The sequence below is a fragment of the Plectropomus leopardus genome, chromosome 8 (assembly GCF_026936395.1).
Source record: "Plectropomus leopardus strain MGB_pleo_1.0 chromosome 8, ASM2693639v1, whole genome shotgun sequence".
Lineage (NCBI taxonomy): Eukaryota > Metazoa > Chordata > Actinopteri > Perciformes > Serranidae > Plectropomus > Plectropomus leopardus.
The window spans coordinates 28,690,535-28,708,630 of NC_142183.1; the positions used below are offsets into that span (position 1 = coordinate 28,690,535).

Here is an 18,096-nt window from a genome sequence, read left to right on the forward strand (position 1 = left end):
CATACTCGATTTGGGTTCCTACTAGAACATATTTACATGCTTTAATGCTCAAAAACACTTTATTTTCCTCATATTGTCTGTACTGGAACACATGTATAAACCCAGTTTGCTGTGATTGGTCAGCGTTTCCGGGTCTTCCATATCTCACTGTCTTTGCACAATCACTGCAGGCAGGGAATAACTGTAGGGTTAGTTTATATAGTGTAGTTGTGACATCACAACTTCACGAAAACCCTGACGGCTCATTAAAAGCCACATTTTATTGACACGAACATGTCTCTGTGGATGGAGTGTTTTGATACTTCACAGCATTTATAAAGCACCTGCTTTATCATTTTAAAAAATGACATGGGAATCTGGATTTTTACAATATGGCCATTTCATGTGTAAATGAAGCTGCTCCAGGGTCCTGCTATTGTGCATGTTATCACACTGTCACATGATTTACTGGGACACATTAACAGAATAGAGCCTTCATTAATGTTATCATTAACACCTGTGATTTTTTTCAGTTTTGACAAGTCAAAATGTAAATTTAATACTTTCTCTCATATATATTTTTAGACAGATTTCTGGAGGAAATTGTCTCACTCACTGTTTTTCTGTAACTAACTATCACGACACGTCGTCTCAGGGCACACATGATCCTTAACTTGTTGAGGGGAACAAACAGGAACTATTGTTATATTTAAAAGTCTGACCTCCCACATTGTTTACTCGTGACTGACAGCCCTTGTGCCAAAGTACACTGTGCAGGGCTACCACTGCCAAACAGCGAGCATCATGGGAAGGAAGCCACCACCAGTGTTCCTCCTCACTCCTCTTCGCCCTGTTGTTCCTTGGTGTTCAGCCTTAATTGGTTAGTTCCAGGAACACTTGAGGTTGAAGCCACACACGCATGCACGCATCCACGCATGCACACAGCATGCACACAGCATGCACACACACACACACACACACACACACACACACACACACACACACACACACACACACACACACACACACACAAAGAAGCAGCCATATTAATTAGCATGGTGCAGTAGCTGAGTCCTTCCATCCTTTGCGGCCTTTTGTGCTTTGTCAGGGGTTTCTTACAGACCACAGAGCGGATCAAAAGCTTGCTCTGTGCCTCCCTCTGCTGGACACAACTCTCACTCCAACAATTAAATCTTGAATTACTCACAAAGTGAAGTTGTTTTTCAGTTAGAACATAAAATAAGTTTTTATCCTTATTCATCTTGCCCTTTGCATCAATGTCATAGTAGACATTTCCCAGCAGTGATATCAGCATATCACAGACTCCCTCACAAATGCAAACAGGATGTACATCTTTGATGTTTCTTGTGCGTCTGATATCTGCCTGGTGACACTGGGTACAGCCTTCAAGTTAAAAGCCCTGTGGCTTCTGTCTTACCACCTTGACCAATGTTTGACATGTATACGTGGAAAATGCTTCTGTATGTGTGGGAGCTTATTATCTGATCAGTAGCTTGCTGAGAAACATGGTGGGTAGCAGCCATTAAACAAGTTAAATAAGTTAGCTTTTTCCATTCATTAGAAATAAGTCTTGCTACTGAACCACCCCAGTTTGTGTTTAACGCTCTGCAACAGTTGATACGCTGCAGAAAAAAGTAAACAGATGTGTGAGTTAATGGCCTGTAAGAGAGATATGATATACAAACAGAGCACACTTTTAAACACTCATTGGAGACTGTTAAGAGTAATATTAAATTAAGTCTACTTAAGGTGCTGCAGTATGCTGTTTGGCACTGCAAACATTTGTCAGTGTCGTATTTCATTTGCACATCTTATCTTGGGCTGCTTGCCAAATCGAACAGTTGAGAGTCTGCAGGATGAGAGCATGTTTACAATTTGAACCCGATTATAATCTCCTACTGCTAAAGTATGGGAGCAGAAGCATCTCAAATGTAAACAGGGGAAGCCTTTGATTGAAAATCCCACATAATACCACATTTCACAATATTTATCATCGTACTGTAACATATTCATACCACACATGTGTACTATAGGAATTAAGGCCAGAGGGACAAATTGTTCCAAACTGGGCACTATCCACACTGCAGCACCACCACAACCCACCTACCCATCCTCAGCTCTTTTACCAACAGCGGCAATTTTAAATAAGCTTTTGGCCCATTAGTTTTGCAGTGACAGAGGTGGAGTCTTTTAACAACCATTTCCAAATCTCAGTGTTTGAGACCCATCCAGGCCATGCTCTATTGTGCATACATATACTCAATATCATTACTAAGCACAAAAGATCAAGTCAGTTATGTCAAGTTTTCTTTTAATTAAGACTGTGGCAGTTATTGTTCTTCTTTTAGCATGAAACAAAACAAGGAGTGAAAAAACCCTCCAATGAATAGTGTGAGAAAAGTAAAAATCAAACATGATTAAATAAATTATTAAATAACAAGAGCAAATCAATTTACTTGTCACCTCTCACCATTTTCAAATCCAGTGTTATCAACCCATCTAGGCCAATGTCTATTTTGCATACATATACTTGATTATTTGGCATTTTGACTAAGCTTAGACAGGCTGCAGTTCACTTTTCAACTTTGTGTTAGCGGTTCATTTGCGTCTTTCACATTGGCTTCTGCTGATATTGTAAAAAAAATGTATATATCTTCATAATAACTGAAGGGGGGCAAGTTGAAATGTGTTTTAATGTTAAAAATATATCTATTTATCATGTAAATACACGTAACCTGTATTGTCCATTATTTAAGTCAGTAAACACATTTTTGCTACTTGATTCATTTAAGGTACAACTATAGACCTTTGCATAGTGGGAGAGCAGTTTTTGGCACTTCTGCATTGGCTTCATTTTTCAGGCTCAGGTTGCTGTTTGGGTATGACCAGCTGTTTATTGTGTCTTGTGCTTTTGCTAGTATTCCACTGTGTTTAAGCATGTCACCCATAAAGTCACATAAGTAAAATGGCATAAGTAAACACACTTGTAAATTTGCAGCCACAGGGGCCATTGTTTAGTCTAAGTTGCATAGTCTCCATTTAAGGCCCATATAAAGACATCTTTGTCACAATTTCTACCACACAAATTAAAAATAATTTTATTTTATAAATAAAATAGTATAAAAATAGCAAACTATTTTAGAGCAAACTTTCAATGAAATGAGCTCTTTCTCCTCTGTGGTTTGCCATAGAGGACGGCATAATGCATCCATAAATTCACCAGCCATAACATCCTCCTCAGGCAGGAGGAGAAAGCTGGAAGGGAGGGAAGAGGCTCCAGGCCCAGAGAGGAACTATGAGAGTTGTGTATTGTTGAGGAATAAGTCTGGAGTCTGGAGTCTTGAAAAAGTTTTGAGTGGAGCAAGAACAATAACTCTAGCAGCACAATTATCCAGACCAGGCTGCAGCTGAGCTGAGCCCAGTGAGAAGTCCTGAATCTCCGAGTCTGCTGAGGCCAGCGTGACACCAGCGTGGCCTCCAGTCCCAGCAGTGCCAGCAGGAGCAGAGAGGCCAGGTGGTGAGCATCAAGCAGCTGCTGACTGAGCGCACTAACAGCCTCCCTCCACCATTCCCGCTCCCTCATGAGGCCCGTCTCAGTCTCAACCCCCGCCTCCTCCATCCACCAGACCAATGTCGCTCCCAGCTGAAGAAAAAAACGCAGCATCACGAGACTGTCTGCGAGAGCCAGGCGGCCCAGCAGCACAGTGGAGGGCTTGGTGGAGATGTGAGGGGAGCGAAGCAGCAACAGGGCCCGCAGGCTGAACACGCAGCCCACCAGCAGGGGGAGGCCTGCAGCATGGGGGAACAGCAGCACCATCACCAGCTTCAGCAGTAAGAACCGACGCAGCCATCCCCTGGAGGCCGAGACTCCATCTTTGAGTGAACTGGGCCAGCACCAAGAGCTCATCTCCCAGACCAACTTTAACACTTGGTTTGATCTGCAGAGAGTTCAACACGTGGAGGTTATCTCAGTGTGATGCTCCTACCTTCTCTTTAGTACTCAGCATCTCTGCTCCACCCATTCAAAGGTGTAACTACACACACACACACACACACACACACACACACACACACACACACACACACACACACACACACAGGTTTACTGGTTTATTTCCGCCACATAAATCTCTTTACAACTTTCTCCTTTATTATGACTAAGCCAGTGTTGTGTAAGAAGGCAGAGGCCCAGGCAAGCAAAGAAGCCATCAATGAATTCCTCAGTTTTACAGGCAGTGTTTAACATGACTGAGGCTGAATGTCCCATATCCTTCTCTAACCCATGTTTCACAGAAAAAGCATTTCTGTGGCATGTATTCAATTTTCTTTATAATAAAGGAACCTCATTAAACTCACACTATGACACTTAAGTCATAAAGGAGCATAGCTCAGTCCATGGATAAAAAAATATTCTAAACAGTATAAAAGTGTCTTTTATATGAACCAGCACACTTTGTTACATTTACATCCCATTGACTCTGATACATTTAACTACATTTATTGTGTCTATTACCATATTTTAAACTCAAGCATGCTTTCATTTGCCTCAACTGGTTCCTCATCAGTTCCAGTGTAGACCTCTATGTAAATCATGATAGCTACAGGGGATATTCATGTACAAATCTTCATCATCAAAAAGTCAATTCAACTTGTGTATTTGCCTTTTAACAAAGATCTAAATCTTGTCTGTGTGAGACTCACCTGGGTTCTGGCAGGAAGTCGAACGTCATGTTTCACCTGGATCTGGGCTGGTAGCTTTCCCCCCCATGCCAGCGCCTGTCCTCAAAGAGGCTGAATGAATGTGTGAGTGTCTCTCCTCTCTTTTATCAAGCTGCTCTAACTCTACTGGTTCCCGGTCGGCAAATGTCATAATGTCTCGTCTGGAAGACGGCCAGACTTTATCTGACTCATGTTAATGGAGGATCTGTGCCTGAGGGTTTTCTGCCTATTACTGACATCAGTGTAGACCTGTATGTGTGTGTGTGCGTTTTTCCATGCACCGCGGAGCCAAAAAAGGAGCTCTGAATGGGGGAGTTGGTGCCAGGGAGTGAGCTCCCAAAATGCCTTGCATTCTGTTTAGTAAATCCTAGCGTGGAAGCTTTTATACTGACCGACATCAAACGAATATAGCTCATTAAAAGCAAAGAGGTGATGTAATAAATGATTGCTTACCTTTGTTACCCTTTGTTATTGGATGATTTATGTTGCTGTTTCAACAGGAGAGTAACAACCCACATGTGTTATCAGTATTTGGGATGCTGTTTGAGGACAGGCAGGGTGAAACACACAACAGTATCCACAGCAACTAGGGTGTGACTTCCGTGATATCAGGCTTTTGTTAACAAAGAATGTGACTCTCCTCTAAGCTGACTAATCACATTGCTTAACTCATCACTTCCATCGCTTTTCTGATGGTTGACCGGGGACAGGTGGTTTTAGTTTTTGTTGGGTGCATGTAACACACATGTGACAGTGTTTAACAGGCCAGGTACGTGAGTAATTGTGTATCACACAACATATGAGTATTTGTGTTTGAACATTTGTCAGAAAGAAATCAACACTGCCTCCTCAAAATTAAGTCACATATATGGCCCGCCCGAGGTTCCTATCCAGGCCACTGGGCGACTCTACACACCTAACACTGATGTGAAGACTAAAAAGTGCCAGGTTTCAGGAGCAAGTTAAACAGTGAAATGAGAGTGAAATGCAGGCACTCCAAGAGTATGAGAGCGTGAAAAATGAGGAATTACATTAAAAAGCCAATCTGTAATAAAGGCTTTTTAATGTAATTCCTCCTTGTTTTTCACGTTCTCATATTCCTGGGGTGAGTGGATTTCCCTCCCGTTTTATCCTGTTGTTTCCCGTCTTCCATGAGCACCCGATACTATTTTGTGACCTACATTTAATTGTGATCCACAGAGCAAACCAGTCATCTCTCTTTGTTTCCTTATCGTGGTCATATTTAAAGATATTGAACACTGTGCAAAAGAGATAGTCCATCAGCAGCTTCAGTAAAAAGATTCAGGGTTACACCTCTGTCTTAAAACAGTATTGGTGGAGCCCTATTGCTATAGCACTGCCTAAACATATGATTTATAAATGGTTTGTATAGGTAGGATATTACATAGGAGTGGAAACTTAATGTGATAAAAAGATATGTTGTTGGAATTCCACTCATTTTACTTAAGAAATCTCAGGCCATCATTGTCTGTTATGTAATCTCTACAAGCAGCATGCAAAGAGAATCTGTTGGCAACAGGATAGGATTACTATAGCAGAGGAAATTTGATTTCAGTTTGTGGTAAGAGAGGTATTTACAAATCACACTTGAGTGGCAGGTAAAATAATCCATGTGGAGAGGTGGCCAAAATGCCAAAATGCAGTCTCAGAATCCATTGGCTATTGTCTGATCATGATTAAGCTCTGTTTTATCTCATTAAAAACTGTATCTGCATTCATTTACAAATATCAGTTAATAAATTAGACAAAATGACCTCCGCACTGAAGAGGAAGTCTTGGCATGGATATTATACTGAATCTCTCAAAATAATAGCCGCTACCCCCAGAGGCTTATTGTTGTCACACCTAAAGCTGATGGGTTCCAAGAGTTTCTGTTTTGTAAAAGGACAGGTGTTTGTACTTCTTTGCTCGAAAAGAAATGAAGCATTTGAAGGTGCTGTTTTTTTATAACTTATTGTGCAATAGTTTTATTGGTCCAACTCACTTGAGATAAGATTGGGGGATTTGTGGCAAGGATCTAAATTCAGTCTGACACTCCTGTTTTGTATATTTAAATAGTACTAGTACTTGTAACTGTCCAGGGTGTACCCCGCCTTCCGCCCGATGACAGCTGGGATTGGCTCCAGCCCCCCCGCGACCCTTACGAGGACAAGCGGTTACAGAAAATGACTGACTGACTAGTACTTGTAATGGATAGCTGTAAGGGGTTCAAATTTCTAAACTGGGAATAGATGAGTGTATATGTACTCTGTCCTACATGTTTATAAGCCTGGTCATGCAGATTTACCATCACACCTTAACATGTTAGGGCTCAGTGTTTTTTACCCTTGTCTTTTTTCTTGTTTTTTCCCTTTCCCTCATGTGGGTGTGTCTGATCATTGGAGGTTCCTCCCCTGTGTGTGTGTGTGTGTGTGTGTGTGTGTTGTTTGGCTGGCATGCTGATTATTGACACACCTGCAGTTCATCACTCACCTGCTGATGATCATGCAATCAAGCCACCTACACTGCTGCAGGATAAAAGGAGCGGCTAGTTCCTCCACTCTCCACCAGATTGTCCATTATTCACCAGTGATCCCTGGATTCCTGTCACCAGCCACTTCTAGCCTAACCTGTTTGCCATCGGGTCTGTCCTCTTGTCCCCGGCTCTGTGATCATCCATTGTCCTCAAAACCTGAAAAAGAAAAACAACCAGAAACCCTAAAACCACTTACTTGGATTTCCCTTTCCCACTTGGAAACCATGCAACACAGAAAACCCCTCTGAAAACCCAGAACCCAGCCAAGCCTCTGTCCCCCTCCAGACACACAGAGGCTAAGTCAGTTCTTATTTTGTTAAATAACCCTTTGTTGCAGCTATCAAAACTTAAACTTTGTGCTCATATACAAAGCATTTTCAATAGTTCTCTGTGTTTGTGTAAAACATTGACACCATATTTATGAGGATAGTGTAGACAGATAATGAGATAACCTTCCCTGATTAGAGAATCTGCCCTTTATTTAATGTAGATACGCCCATAATGCCTCAAATTACTACTGAATTGACTCACAGCTGATGCAACATTTTAAAGACTCGACAATTGCCTGTGTGACTCACATCCTGAAGACGATCACAGACAGCTTCCAGTAAAATTAACCTGCAATTAACTTAAACTGTAAAGTCCTTATAAAACTGCGGGCACCTCATTGAGTGCTCATCATCAGATAAACAGCACTGGGAAGCTTTCTGAAGATGTACTCTCAGGGGCGAGAAGTGCATATCTCTTTGTTCCCTTTTACACACTGTCAAATGGATTTATCTGTTTGTTTATACATACTGAACTATTTCTGTGCCGCCCATACTGGACAGGTTTGGGAGATTATCTAAACAAGGCCTCGAGCCATTCTTTTGGTGAATGCTCATAAAACCAAATTTAGCAGTTAAGGATGTACAGAGCATGCCAGAATGTGGTTTTAATTCTTCGTTATGTTTCTGTTAAATGAACCAATTAAGTGCTATTATTTTACATAATATTACATTTTAACATATGCAGTACGTGGTTCTTGAACAGTCAGATGTACCGCTGTTTCCACTGACATGAAGCCTCAAGGATGTTTAAATCAATATCTGTATATTAGACACTTTGAACTCCTGCCAAACGATGTCAGCAACTAGGAAACCACAAAAGTTTAGAAGTTGTTTGTTCCTCTCCAATGGTCTGGCAGGGTCCTATCTCTGAGCCCTACTTTGTGAAACACTTCACCGAAGTGCTGAGATGAACTGTAAGTTTCAAAGAAAGTGACCTACATGCACATCCTTGTCTGCAGGGTATTATCAGCACTATCAGAACAACAAAAAGGGCCATTTGAATCACAATAGATCTCAGTGTAAGTAGACCACCCAGGTATTTATAGTGTTTGACTTTAATAAGCCTGCTTTTATTCACATGACTCCATAAATCTGTCTCTTGAATAGTGATAAATAGAATAAATCAAACTCTTTGCAAGTAGGCGAAGAGTGCTGGGGAGCTTAACAACTTCCTAGCAGTGTAAATATATAAATTATGAAATTAATCACGCTGTGATAATTGATGCATGTTGACGTAAGGGGAACAGCTGCTCTCGCTTCCATGAAAGGAGCACTGCTGCAGCAAAGGCAGAGGAGATGCTGGGCCCCTCAAATATGCAGGGTATCTGTATCTAATAAACAGAAGTTAAAAAGCATTCAAACCTCAATGATAGCATTTGGCACTTTGTCAATTCCTTCGAAAACTACTCATGTAAGTGTTTTCTGATGTACCACCTCCTTACTAGTTAAAGAAAACAGCACTTCAGAAACAGTTAGTGACTAACATGTGTAACCTAAACAGTTGAGTCAGATATTTCTCTCAGGAGTCAGAGCCCAAAAGCAGACCTAAAAGAAGAGTGAATATTGGGCTAACATTCATCTAGTGCACATAAACTCCAAATGGATGCAAATGTTACTCCATATTTGTTATATTATTTGTTTTTATTTATTTATTTTAGTTAAGAGGCAACAGTTTAACATATCAACTAAAAAGGTTATGAGATGTTAATGTTCAATTTACAGTGTGTTTCCACTGCCCCCAAGTTGACCACTTCTGACCAGTTTACTCAGTTCTAACATCTGTACTCATCTTGTCACAGCCGACCGCCTAACCGACCAGAAGAAGTCCTCAATTTAACAAGGACATAATCCCTCACCCTCTTCCCACCCACACAATCAATAATGGCTGCATTCCTTGTAAGTGTGCACATGCGTCTTTTATTGTTCTTGCTTGCTACCAGCACCCTTTCAAATTTTTAATTTGTAATTTTGTAATGTATTTATTTAAAAAGGGACAATGTATATTAATCCACATTTAAACAAATGGAAATGCACCCGAATTAGCTGGGTAGCTAATTTTCATTGGTAGTAAAGAGGCATCCTGAAGTCTAAACAACAACAACAACAACAACAACAACAAAAAACCCAATATGTTGAAATGTTATTGAATCAGGGTTGTTAGTAGTTATCAGCCTCATAGATACGGATACAGCCACACCAAGACATGAACAGTAGTTTCCTGACTGTTGGTTTAATCTATCCATCACCATGACCTCTCTGCATGCACACTTTGACACTTTTTAAACTACTCCGTCCTACTTCCTGTTTTGTTACTGTCAGAATTACTACAACCACAACTGATAATTACTGGGCTGATAATGATGACCTGAATCTACTAGTAGGTGTAGCAGGCCCCTTCTCTGTGAGGCTGATAAGTACTGATAACACCCACACAATCTAGTGATAACAAGTGTGTGCTTCCTGGCACCCCCAGTTGGTTGATTTGCTTTAACTGTGTAACCATGGTATCAAACAAAAAAACAGCATCAAATGCCTTGAAAATGATCTGATGATGCTTGATGTTAACAGATGTAGTCTTAAAACTGCTCACAGATTTATTGGGGGTGTCTCAATATTTTCAAAAGCAAGCATCTTCAGTACAGCTGCAGAGAGCAGCTGACAATGTTTACTTTGCCAAGACAAAGTAAACATTCAAGCCCTTAGGCTAACATGAGCTAACATACTACTGTTGACAGATATTAAAGTAATAATTAAAATCCCACCTCCAGTATTTACCGAAGAATTTACAACCCCTGTTGACAGTATTTTTTTCCCATCCATTTTCTCATCCAGACTTGTTTAGCCTTCTGCTTCTGTTAAAGCATTGTTAGCATAACAGCAAATTGTTCATAAATGCATAAAGAGAGCTGCATTCAGCGTTCATTCCCATGAAAGTTCCTTGGTGGTGCATGAAATTAAAAAGTTTGACTTTCCTGGTACAAAATGAACTGAATCTTCTACATTGTTGACCCACTGAGCAAGCGCAAAAGAGACTTCCACTGGCCGAGGGGTTAACCTCTGGTTTGACCGTTTGCTAACTTGAAGGGATAAAATGAATTAATCGTGCCGCTCCTCTTGACTTTTAAAAGGTTATTGAAGATTTTGAGATTTGTCACTTTCATCATACAAGTCTCTGGTAAAAAGTCTTTTTGGGGCCAATGGCATCACATGACAGACCCAGAAGTTGTAATTCCACAGTTTGGCCATGACAGAAATTGGCTTCAAAGACCTCTGCGCTCTCTGGGGGCCTGAAGTTGTCGCACCAAGTTAGTCTCTGCTTAGTTTACATGTGTCAGTTACTATAAACTCCACAACAGAGCAAATCCACTAACAAATAATGTCTGGGATGATGCATTAAATCTATTAAGCATTTCACCTTCCCACCCACATTACTGGATTTTGCAGATCACTTCAAGTACGATCCACTGAGCAACCAGCTCCCAAAACTGCACCCTATATCATAATAAGCTGCATATGTGCAATAAGTACTGATTAACTTGTTAATGAGTGCAGTTTTCTTGGCATGTTTGATGCACTATTAAGTGCCCTGGTTGTGAGTGTCTCTTGCCAACAATAAGACCTCAATCACTGTGTAATCAATAACAATTAAGCCATACAGAGTACAGTTATATACAGAAGATGTACTAAGTATGTGTGTGGACAAGAGAAATAAAAGCATTGTGGTTCCGGGCCATTTTAGAGATCTTAAGATTGCACCACTCAGAAATAACAGATGCACTTCCACCATCTCTCAGAGGGGTTAAACATTTCTGCCCCTGCCATTACTATTACACTAAATGCATTGTGGAGCTAATAGAGTAATAGTCCTGAACATGCAGGGCCAGTGGTGTTGATGCAGATGACTCCTGAGTGCAAGTGGGGTTGAATGTTTTTCTTTGCTGGTGCCAATAACCGCTAAATGAGTTACAGATGAAATATCCTGCCCTTCTACCACACAGGCCTTTCAGCTGCAAGAATGAGTTTGCCCATTTCCACTGCAGTATCCGCAGTCCATTTACTAACTGTAAATCACAATCATTAGCAAAATACATAGGAAATGCTGTTGAATAAACAAAAGTCTCCCATCATTTGTCAAGAGGGATGGTTGACCCGTGTGTCATTATATCTCTTCGCTCACCTCGGGTTACAAATCTTGTTCTTGACTTGTATCTACAGAACAGCTGAATGACAAATTTATCAACATGAATAAAGAGTTCCTCCATGTAAACACTTGTTAAAAGCTACAAGATTGTTGGCGAGCAGTCCTTTGGTTCCAGAATAAACATGCAGAACAGGTCAGGCATGCTGATACAAGCAGATGAAGCCAAAATAAGACAAGATAAATAATGAAAAGAAGGAGGGTGTTAACTTACATCCTGTGATGAAAAAACAACAGATTAAGAACGTTCGGGACAGAGACAAGCCTGTAGGTGTGTGCTAAACAAAGTGTAAGAGTGTGACTAAGGTGAATTTACAGAACTGGATCAATGATGTGCAGGAAAACCAAAAACAGTAGTGGAAGAAGTATTTAGATCCTTCACTAAGGGACACTTAATCCTTCAGTTTATCCCAAACATTCAAAATCACCAAATTTAGAGACACATGGTTGTCTTTAAACAGGAAGAGTAGGAAAAATGTAATCAGTAAACTGTCAGATAAATTTAGTTGTATAAAAAGCAGAATATTTGCATAAAATGGAGATATTATGTAAAGTACAAGTACCTTCAATATGTACTGAAGTGCAGTACTTGAGTTAACAACAAGAGCACAACTTTCTGTACTAATGAACCTCTTTTTCCCTGCTCTGCTTTTTTTTTCTTTCTTTTTTTTACATGGCTGCGTGGTTGATGACCTCATTAGACTTTATGCTGTTTGTGCTGCACAGAGACAGACCAGATGTACTTTGAAAATCTTCCCAAGAAGTGAGACTGTAAGGAAGCAGCCACCTGCTGCAGGGCCCTCCCACCACTGCTGCGACATCCGGCAGACAAGACAGAGAGCCGGAGGAGGCACACACTGCAAATCAACCAGGAGAGAAGATCAACAGACTGGCAGCAACGTTCTGACACCAGACAGGAACACAGCGGTAAGATGGAAAACTTATTGGGGACAGATTTGATCACAGTTAAAGTTTTTCTTTTGCTAGAGAGTTATGTTTGATTGATGTTTTCACTTTTGTTGAGGGGAAGTAACTGACAGATAATTACAGTTACTGCATGCAGCTATTATGTAACATATGTTGCATCCAGTGTTTGAGCACATTTGAACAGTTTTGAATAGACAATCTGTCAGGGAGCATGCTTCATATAACTCTCTAAATCAAAAGACTTGTTTGTCTTTTGATTTAGGCGACAATGTAAATAGTCAGCCAGCATGAATGAATGAATCTACAATTTGATATGGTCCATACATATTACTGACTACACAAAGAGCTGCACAGATCATTTACAGTAATGTGCATTACACTCTAATCGACTGGATGCATTTTACATTATTAATGACAGCGAGAAAAAGCTTTTTTTTAAATTGCCTTTTGTATTTTCAATTAAAGATGCCAGTTTATGCAACAAGTATGCGAGTTACTTTATCATTCATCGCTTGATGGACAGATATACAGATGGAAAAATAACAGTTCGACATCAGCATGCTGCGGTCTCCTTCAGTACATTAAAAAATCAACAGAATGTAACCCATCTAGGGGATTTTCACACACTCAGCTGCAATTCTGCACTTCTCAGAGAAAAAATAAAAACACTAACTGACCTTTTTTACCCACATAAAAACAAGATCACATAACAGGATAAAGCTCTAAAATGCTTATCTCCTTTCTAAGTTCCCTCCAGAGTCTGTACAGCAGCAGAATACTCTATCTTTAAAACAATCTCCCACATCACAGACGTCACACTCTGCAGGCTTTTGTTTTGTTTTCTCTTGCACGCATATTCTTTTCTCCATTTAATCTCTTTTGCAGACACCCTCATGTTATCTTTGCCTGTCTCTCTGCAGCTGGCTTAAAATGGGGACAAATTTGACAGGCAGTGTGGAGACCAACTCTACCTGTCCATCCATTGATGACTTCCGTAACCAGGTTTACTCCACATCCTACTCCTTCATCACCGTGCTAGGCCTGGTGGGGAACGGCTTCGCCCTGGTGGTGCTGATCAAAACATACCGACAGAGCTCACCCTTTCACGTCTACATGCTGAACCTGGCCGTGTCCGATCTGCTGTGTGTTATGACACTGCCACTCAGAGTTCTCTACTATGTCAACAAGGGCGATTGGAAGCAGGGGGATTTCCTGTGTCGCATCAGCTCCTACGCCCTATATGTAAACCTCTACTGCAGTATCTACTTCATGGCTGCCATGTCTATCACGCGTTTTTTGGCCATTGTATTCCCTGTGCAGAACCTGCGGCTGGTGACAGAGGGCCGTGCTCGCCTGGTGTGTGTGGCTGTCTGGGTGTTTATCTGTCTTTCATCATCACCCTTCCTGATGACTGGCCAGAATTTTGACCCTGAGACTAATAAAACCAAGTGCTTTGAGCCTCCCACCCGCAAAGGTGTGCAGAAACTAATTGTGCTAAACTATTTGTCCCTAGTGGTGGGCTTTGCTCTGCCCTTCCTGGTCATCCTGCTCTGCTACGCTGGCATAGTCCGCGCCCTGCTGTCCCGCACCAATGCTGCCCGACGCCAGCGGGATACAGGCACCAAAGCCATCCGAATGATTGTCATTGTCCTGCTGACCTTCCTAGTCAGCTTCATGCCGTACCACGTGCAGCGCACCATCCACCTGAACTTCCTGTCCCGGAATGACACCACCTGCTCAGAGGTAGTAGCTATGCAGAAGTCTGTTGTGGTAACACTGTGCCTGGCTGCTTCCAACTCATGCTTTGATCCACTGCTTTATTTTTTCTCTGGGGAGGGTTTCCGTAATCGCTTGACCTCCCTGCGCCACTCAGTGAGGGGCAGCACTGTGCAGCATGTAGCCAGGATGAAGCCTGTTGCAAGCTCAGAGTCTGGGGAGAACCACCAGCTGAAGGCTACTTAGTTCATGGCAGGCAGGAGGGCCATCAAACACACAACTTGTATTTAAAGAGCTCAGGATGGCATGTGCCCTCGTTAACAAACAGGGAGGGAGTTTTGAGAAACATAAGAATATAAACTGCAACATTTTTTTAAAACTGTTTAGGGCTGGTTTACTGATGTTGAGTATTTAAACATTTAAAGTCCAGTGTGTAAGGGTTTAGGGGACTTTATAAGCAAAAATGGAGTATAATAATCCTAATTATGTTTTCATTATATTCATTCATTCATTATATGTACATAAAGTGCTGGTCTTCTTCAATGGATCATGTTGCTCCACCATGTCTGCTGCTTTTGCAGTTCTTTCAGCAATCCTGATGCCAAAAGCCACCCTTCATATCTAAATGATACGCTGCTGGACGGCTGTAGGCTTAAACACAGTCAGTAATGACGTAATATAAGGAGAGCCAGGGTTCCTATTGTGTGGGTGGGTGAGGCAGTGGATGGGTCCAACAAACCTCAGACTTTAATGTCCAATGGTTGCTTCTTGTGTGAATGTGATGTTTTTTATTTACACCTAACCATGTGCCCTTTTGCCTAAACTTAACCATCCGTGTCCTCCGTGTCCTTGTTGATTAATGTAAATGTGCCTTAACTGATGTCCTGGCATTGGCTGATATGTGCTTGAGTTGTCTAAACATAACCACATGCAACAGTATCCCACCACGTGCATTTGTTGACATCATGGTAACCCCATCACCGTAGCAACATCCCGTAACGTCAACAGCAGACAGAGAAGGATGCCCAAAATGAAATGAGTAGATACGAAAGTCCACAGCAAAGTGGCAACATGTTACAAGTTAGAATGAGAGCATGCTGAGAAATCAAACACTGACTCTAGAGAAAGTCTTTGGCAGTTTTACATTTAAGTGGCAGCTCGAAGGGCACTGTAGGCCCCCTCTCGCTTGGAAAGGTAGTAGTGAGCAAAGATATTCAATTGGTTGCAATCTGCAACCTCACCACTAGATGCCACTAAATCGTACACACTGGTCCTTAAAGTTACAAGTCTCAGGAGATTGTTTTCCATTAAAATTGATATTTATTATCCATAAGAATGCACAGTGTTCAATATTTAAGTTATATTACTCTGCATTATTATTATTATGACAGCAAACAGCCCCCGATTGTGTCTCAAAAGTTACTCAAACTGTGGTGATACAAACATAAATACACAGTAATTAATGTATGAATGTATTGTAGATAATGTTGTAATATGTCTTTTTATTGAGTCTTGTACCGCACAACCTGCATGAATGTTAATGTCTGTAAACTACTGCATACCATTACTTTTCTCACTGTACTTCTTTTCTCTATTCTTTAATCAGTGTTTGTTGTTGTTGCTGTTTCAAGCATTTTGTTACCTTAATATTTTGTTAATGTTGGAATGGACACAACTTTTTTTTATTGTGAGTTATTGTGATTTTCCTTGCTTCTTATGAAAAAAACTGAAATTAATTTGGATTTGTATTTTTGGTTTTTGAGCTATTGAGCTATTGAGTTATCTAATATCTATGTGCATCTTGTTGTAAATAATTGTGACGATGCAAAGTACACTTAAATGCTTTCTTGCTAAGAGTTAGATAAGAACATCGATACCACTCTCATATCTGTAAATACAGAAAAACAGCTGGCTGATGGTTAGCTTAGCTTAGCAAAGACTAAGGGGAAACAGCTAACCTGGCTCCATCCAAAAGTTAAAAAAAAAAAAAATTTACAAGCACATGTAAAGCTCTAATTAACATGTTGTATACCATTTCTTTAAACCTACAACTTGTGTTTATTTTTCCAGTCTTTAAATGCTGCTATATTCCTGTTGTATGCAAACTGTATTTCATGTTATGTATGATGACTGCATCAATATATCATCCAGTGTGTATGATCACATGCAGTGGTTGAACAGGTATTCAGATCCTTTACTAAAAGGTACTAATACCACACTGTGTAAAACTAAAATGTTTTCTGTCAGTGTTTTACCATGTTTTCTTTTTGTATTAATATTACTGATGTTGGTGTCCTTGATATCTTGTTGGGTAGTTAAATCAACAGCTATGCATCATAAACTATAAGATCATCAAATGTTTGTAGCATGGCTGTTCTGTGAGAGACACGTTTCTCCAAGAAGTTGACTTTTTGTGGTGTCAGAAAAACATCTCTTTTTCAGCTTTTTGGTGGTGCATTTTCCAGCTGATCCAAAAGTTTTTTTAAACAAGTTTAATTATGTCAAGAAGTAGGGGAATTTTCACAGCAAAGGAACACTTTGTTTGACCAAATCTGGGGATACACAGTTTTCATTGGACAGGAAGGGTGCGAAAAAATGTTATCTGTAAACAGACAAATGTAGAAGAGTAAAAAGTATGGTATTTCCTCTGAGATGTAGTTGAGTAGAAGTATAAAGTTATATAAAGCTGAGATACTCAGGTAAAGTTCAATCACTTCAAATTGTACCTTACATACTTTACTTAAGTAAATGTACCTAGATACATTTTACCATTAACTACATGTAATCCTCGCTGTGAAGTGAAGTCCACGCTGACTGCATGAAGAGTTACAATGTTTGTCCACTGGGTGTCGCACCAGCACACATATTGTTTGAGCCCATCTCTGGGCGACTGCTTTGAGATCGGACAGGAAAACAATGAGCTGCAGAATTTCAAGAGTTGTGTTGCATGGTTACAAATGGAATTTTTGCAAAATATAGAAGTCTTGTCTATATAGTACATAAACTTATTAACTGAAGCTATCAAACATGTTATATTTATAGGAATGGTAAGTCAAGTCAAGTCAAGTCAAGTCAAATTTATTTATGAACTGCAGCTAGAAACAAGAGACAGACCAGGGCAAGTAGCTAAAATAAAAAATAGTACAATAAAATGAAACTAATAAAATAAAACTAACTAAATAAAATAAACAAGACACCATATATTTAAATGCACAGAGCTCACAGGCACATCAGGAGAATTCAGACTTTAGTGAGTAAAAGTATTTTTTTGGAGTGATTTGAGACAGATGCAAGACAGCCAGGAGCCCCAGGTCAGCTGACCTGAGGGATCTGGAGGTAGAATTAGGGTTAAGAAGGCCTTTGATATAGGAGGTGGCCAGCCCATTTTGGGGCTTTAGGAAAAAAACAATAATGAACTTTACCTACAGTCAGTGGAGGGAGGCCAGAATAAGGGTTATATGATCCCTCCTTTGGGTACCTGGCAGGAGTCTGGCTGCTGTGTTTAGGACCAGTTGCAAAGGGGACTGATTAATCCCAGTATGCAGGGAGTTGCGCTTGCGGCACGAGGGGAAGCCAAACACCATTCTTCTGCACCCACAGCACACACTGTACACACTGGCCACACTGGCCACAATGCAGTGACACAGAGCTGGTTGACAATCAGCAAAGTC

The 18,096-nt window shown here is 40.6% G+C and overlaps 2 protein-coding genes across 2 annotated transcripts; one reads left to right on the forward strand and one right to left on the reverse strand.

Moving 5' to 3' along the window:
- Positions 1–2,300: 2,300 nt before the first annotated feature.
- LOC121948304 (uncharacterized) lies at positions 2,301–5,651 on the reverse strand. The gene is made up of 2 exons (XM_042493669.2): positions 4,702–5,651; positions 2,301–3,938 (listed from the first exon to the last, which is right to left on the reverse strand). Exons 1-2 carry the CDS (start codon positions 4,728–4,730, stop codon positions 3,152–3,154), a joined length of 816 nt encoding a protein of 271 aa, XP_042349603.2. The 5' UTR covers positions 4,731–5,651; the 3' UTR covers positions 2,301–3,151.
- Positions 5,652–12,479: 6,828 nt separating this feature from the next.
- On the forward strand, positions 12,480–16,725 carry cysltr1 (cysteinyl leukotriene receptor 1). The gene is made up of 2 exons (XM_042493578.2): positions 12,480–12,709; positions 13,630–16,725. The coding sequence occupies exon 2, from the start codon at positions 13,640–13,642 to the stop codon at positions 14,669–14,671; it is 1,032 nt and encodes a 343-aa protein (XP_042349512.2). The 5' UTR covers positions 12,480–12,709; positions 13,630–13,639; the 3' UTR covers positions 14,672–16,725.
- The last annotated feature ends 1,371 nt before the right edge of the window (positions 16,726–18,096 follow it).

Excerpts from the sequence above, each read along its gene's own strand:
- LOC121948304 (XM_042493669.2), bottom strand. The coding sequence starts at position 4,730 with ATGACGTTCGACTTCCTGCCAGAACCCAG. Across the intron at positions 3,939-4,701 it reads GACTTCCTGCCAGAACCCAG|ATCAAACCAAGTGTTAAAGT; the intron begins GTGAGTCTCACA and ends AACTCTCTGCAG.
- cysltr1 (XM_042493578.2), top strand. The coding sequence starts at position 13,640 with ATGGGGACAAATTTGACAGGCAGTGTGGAGACCAACTCTACCTGTCCA.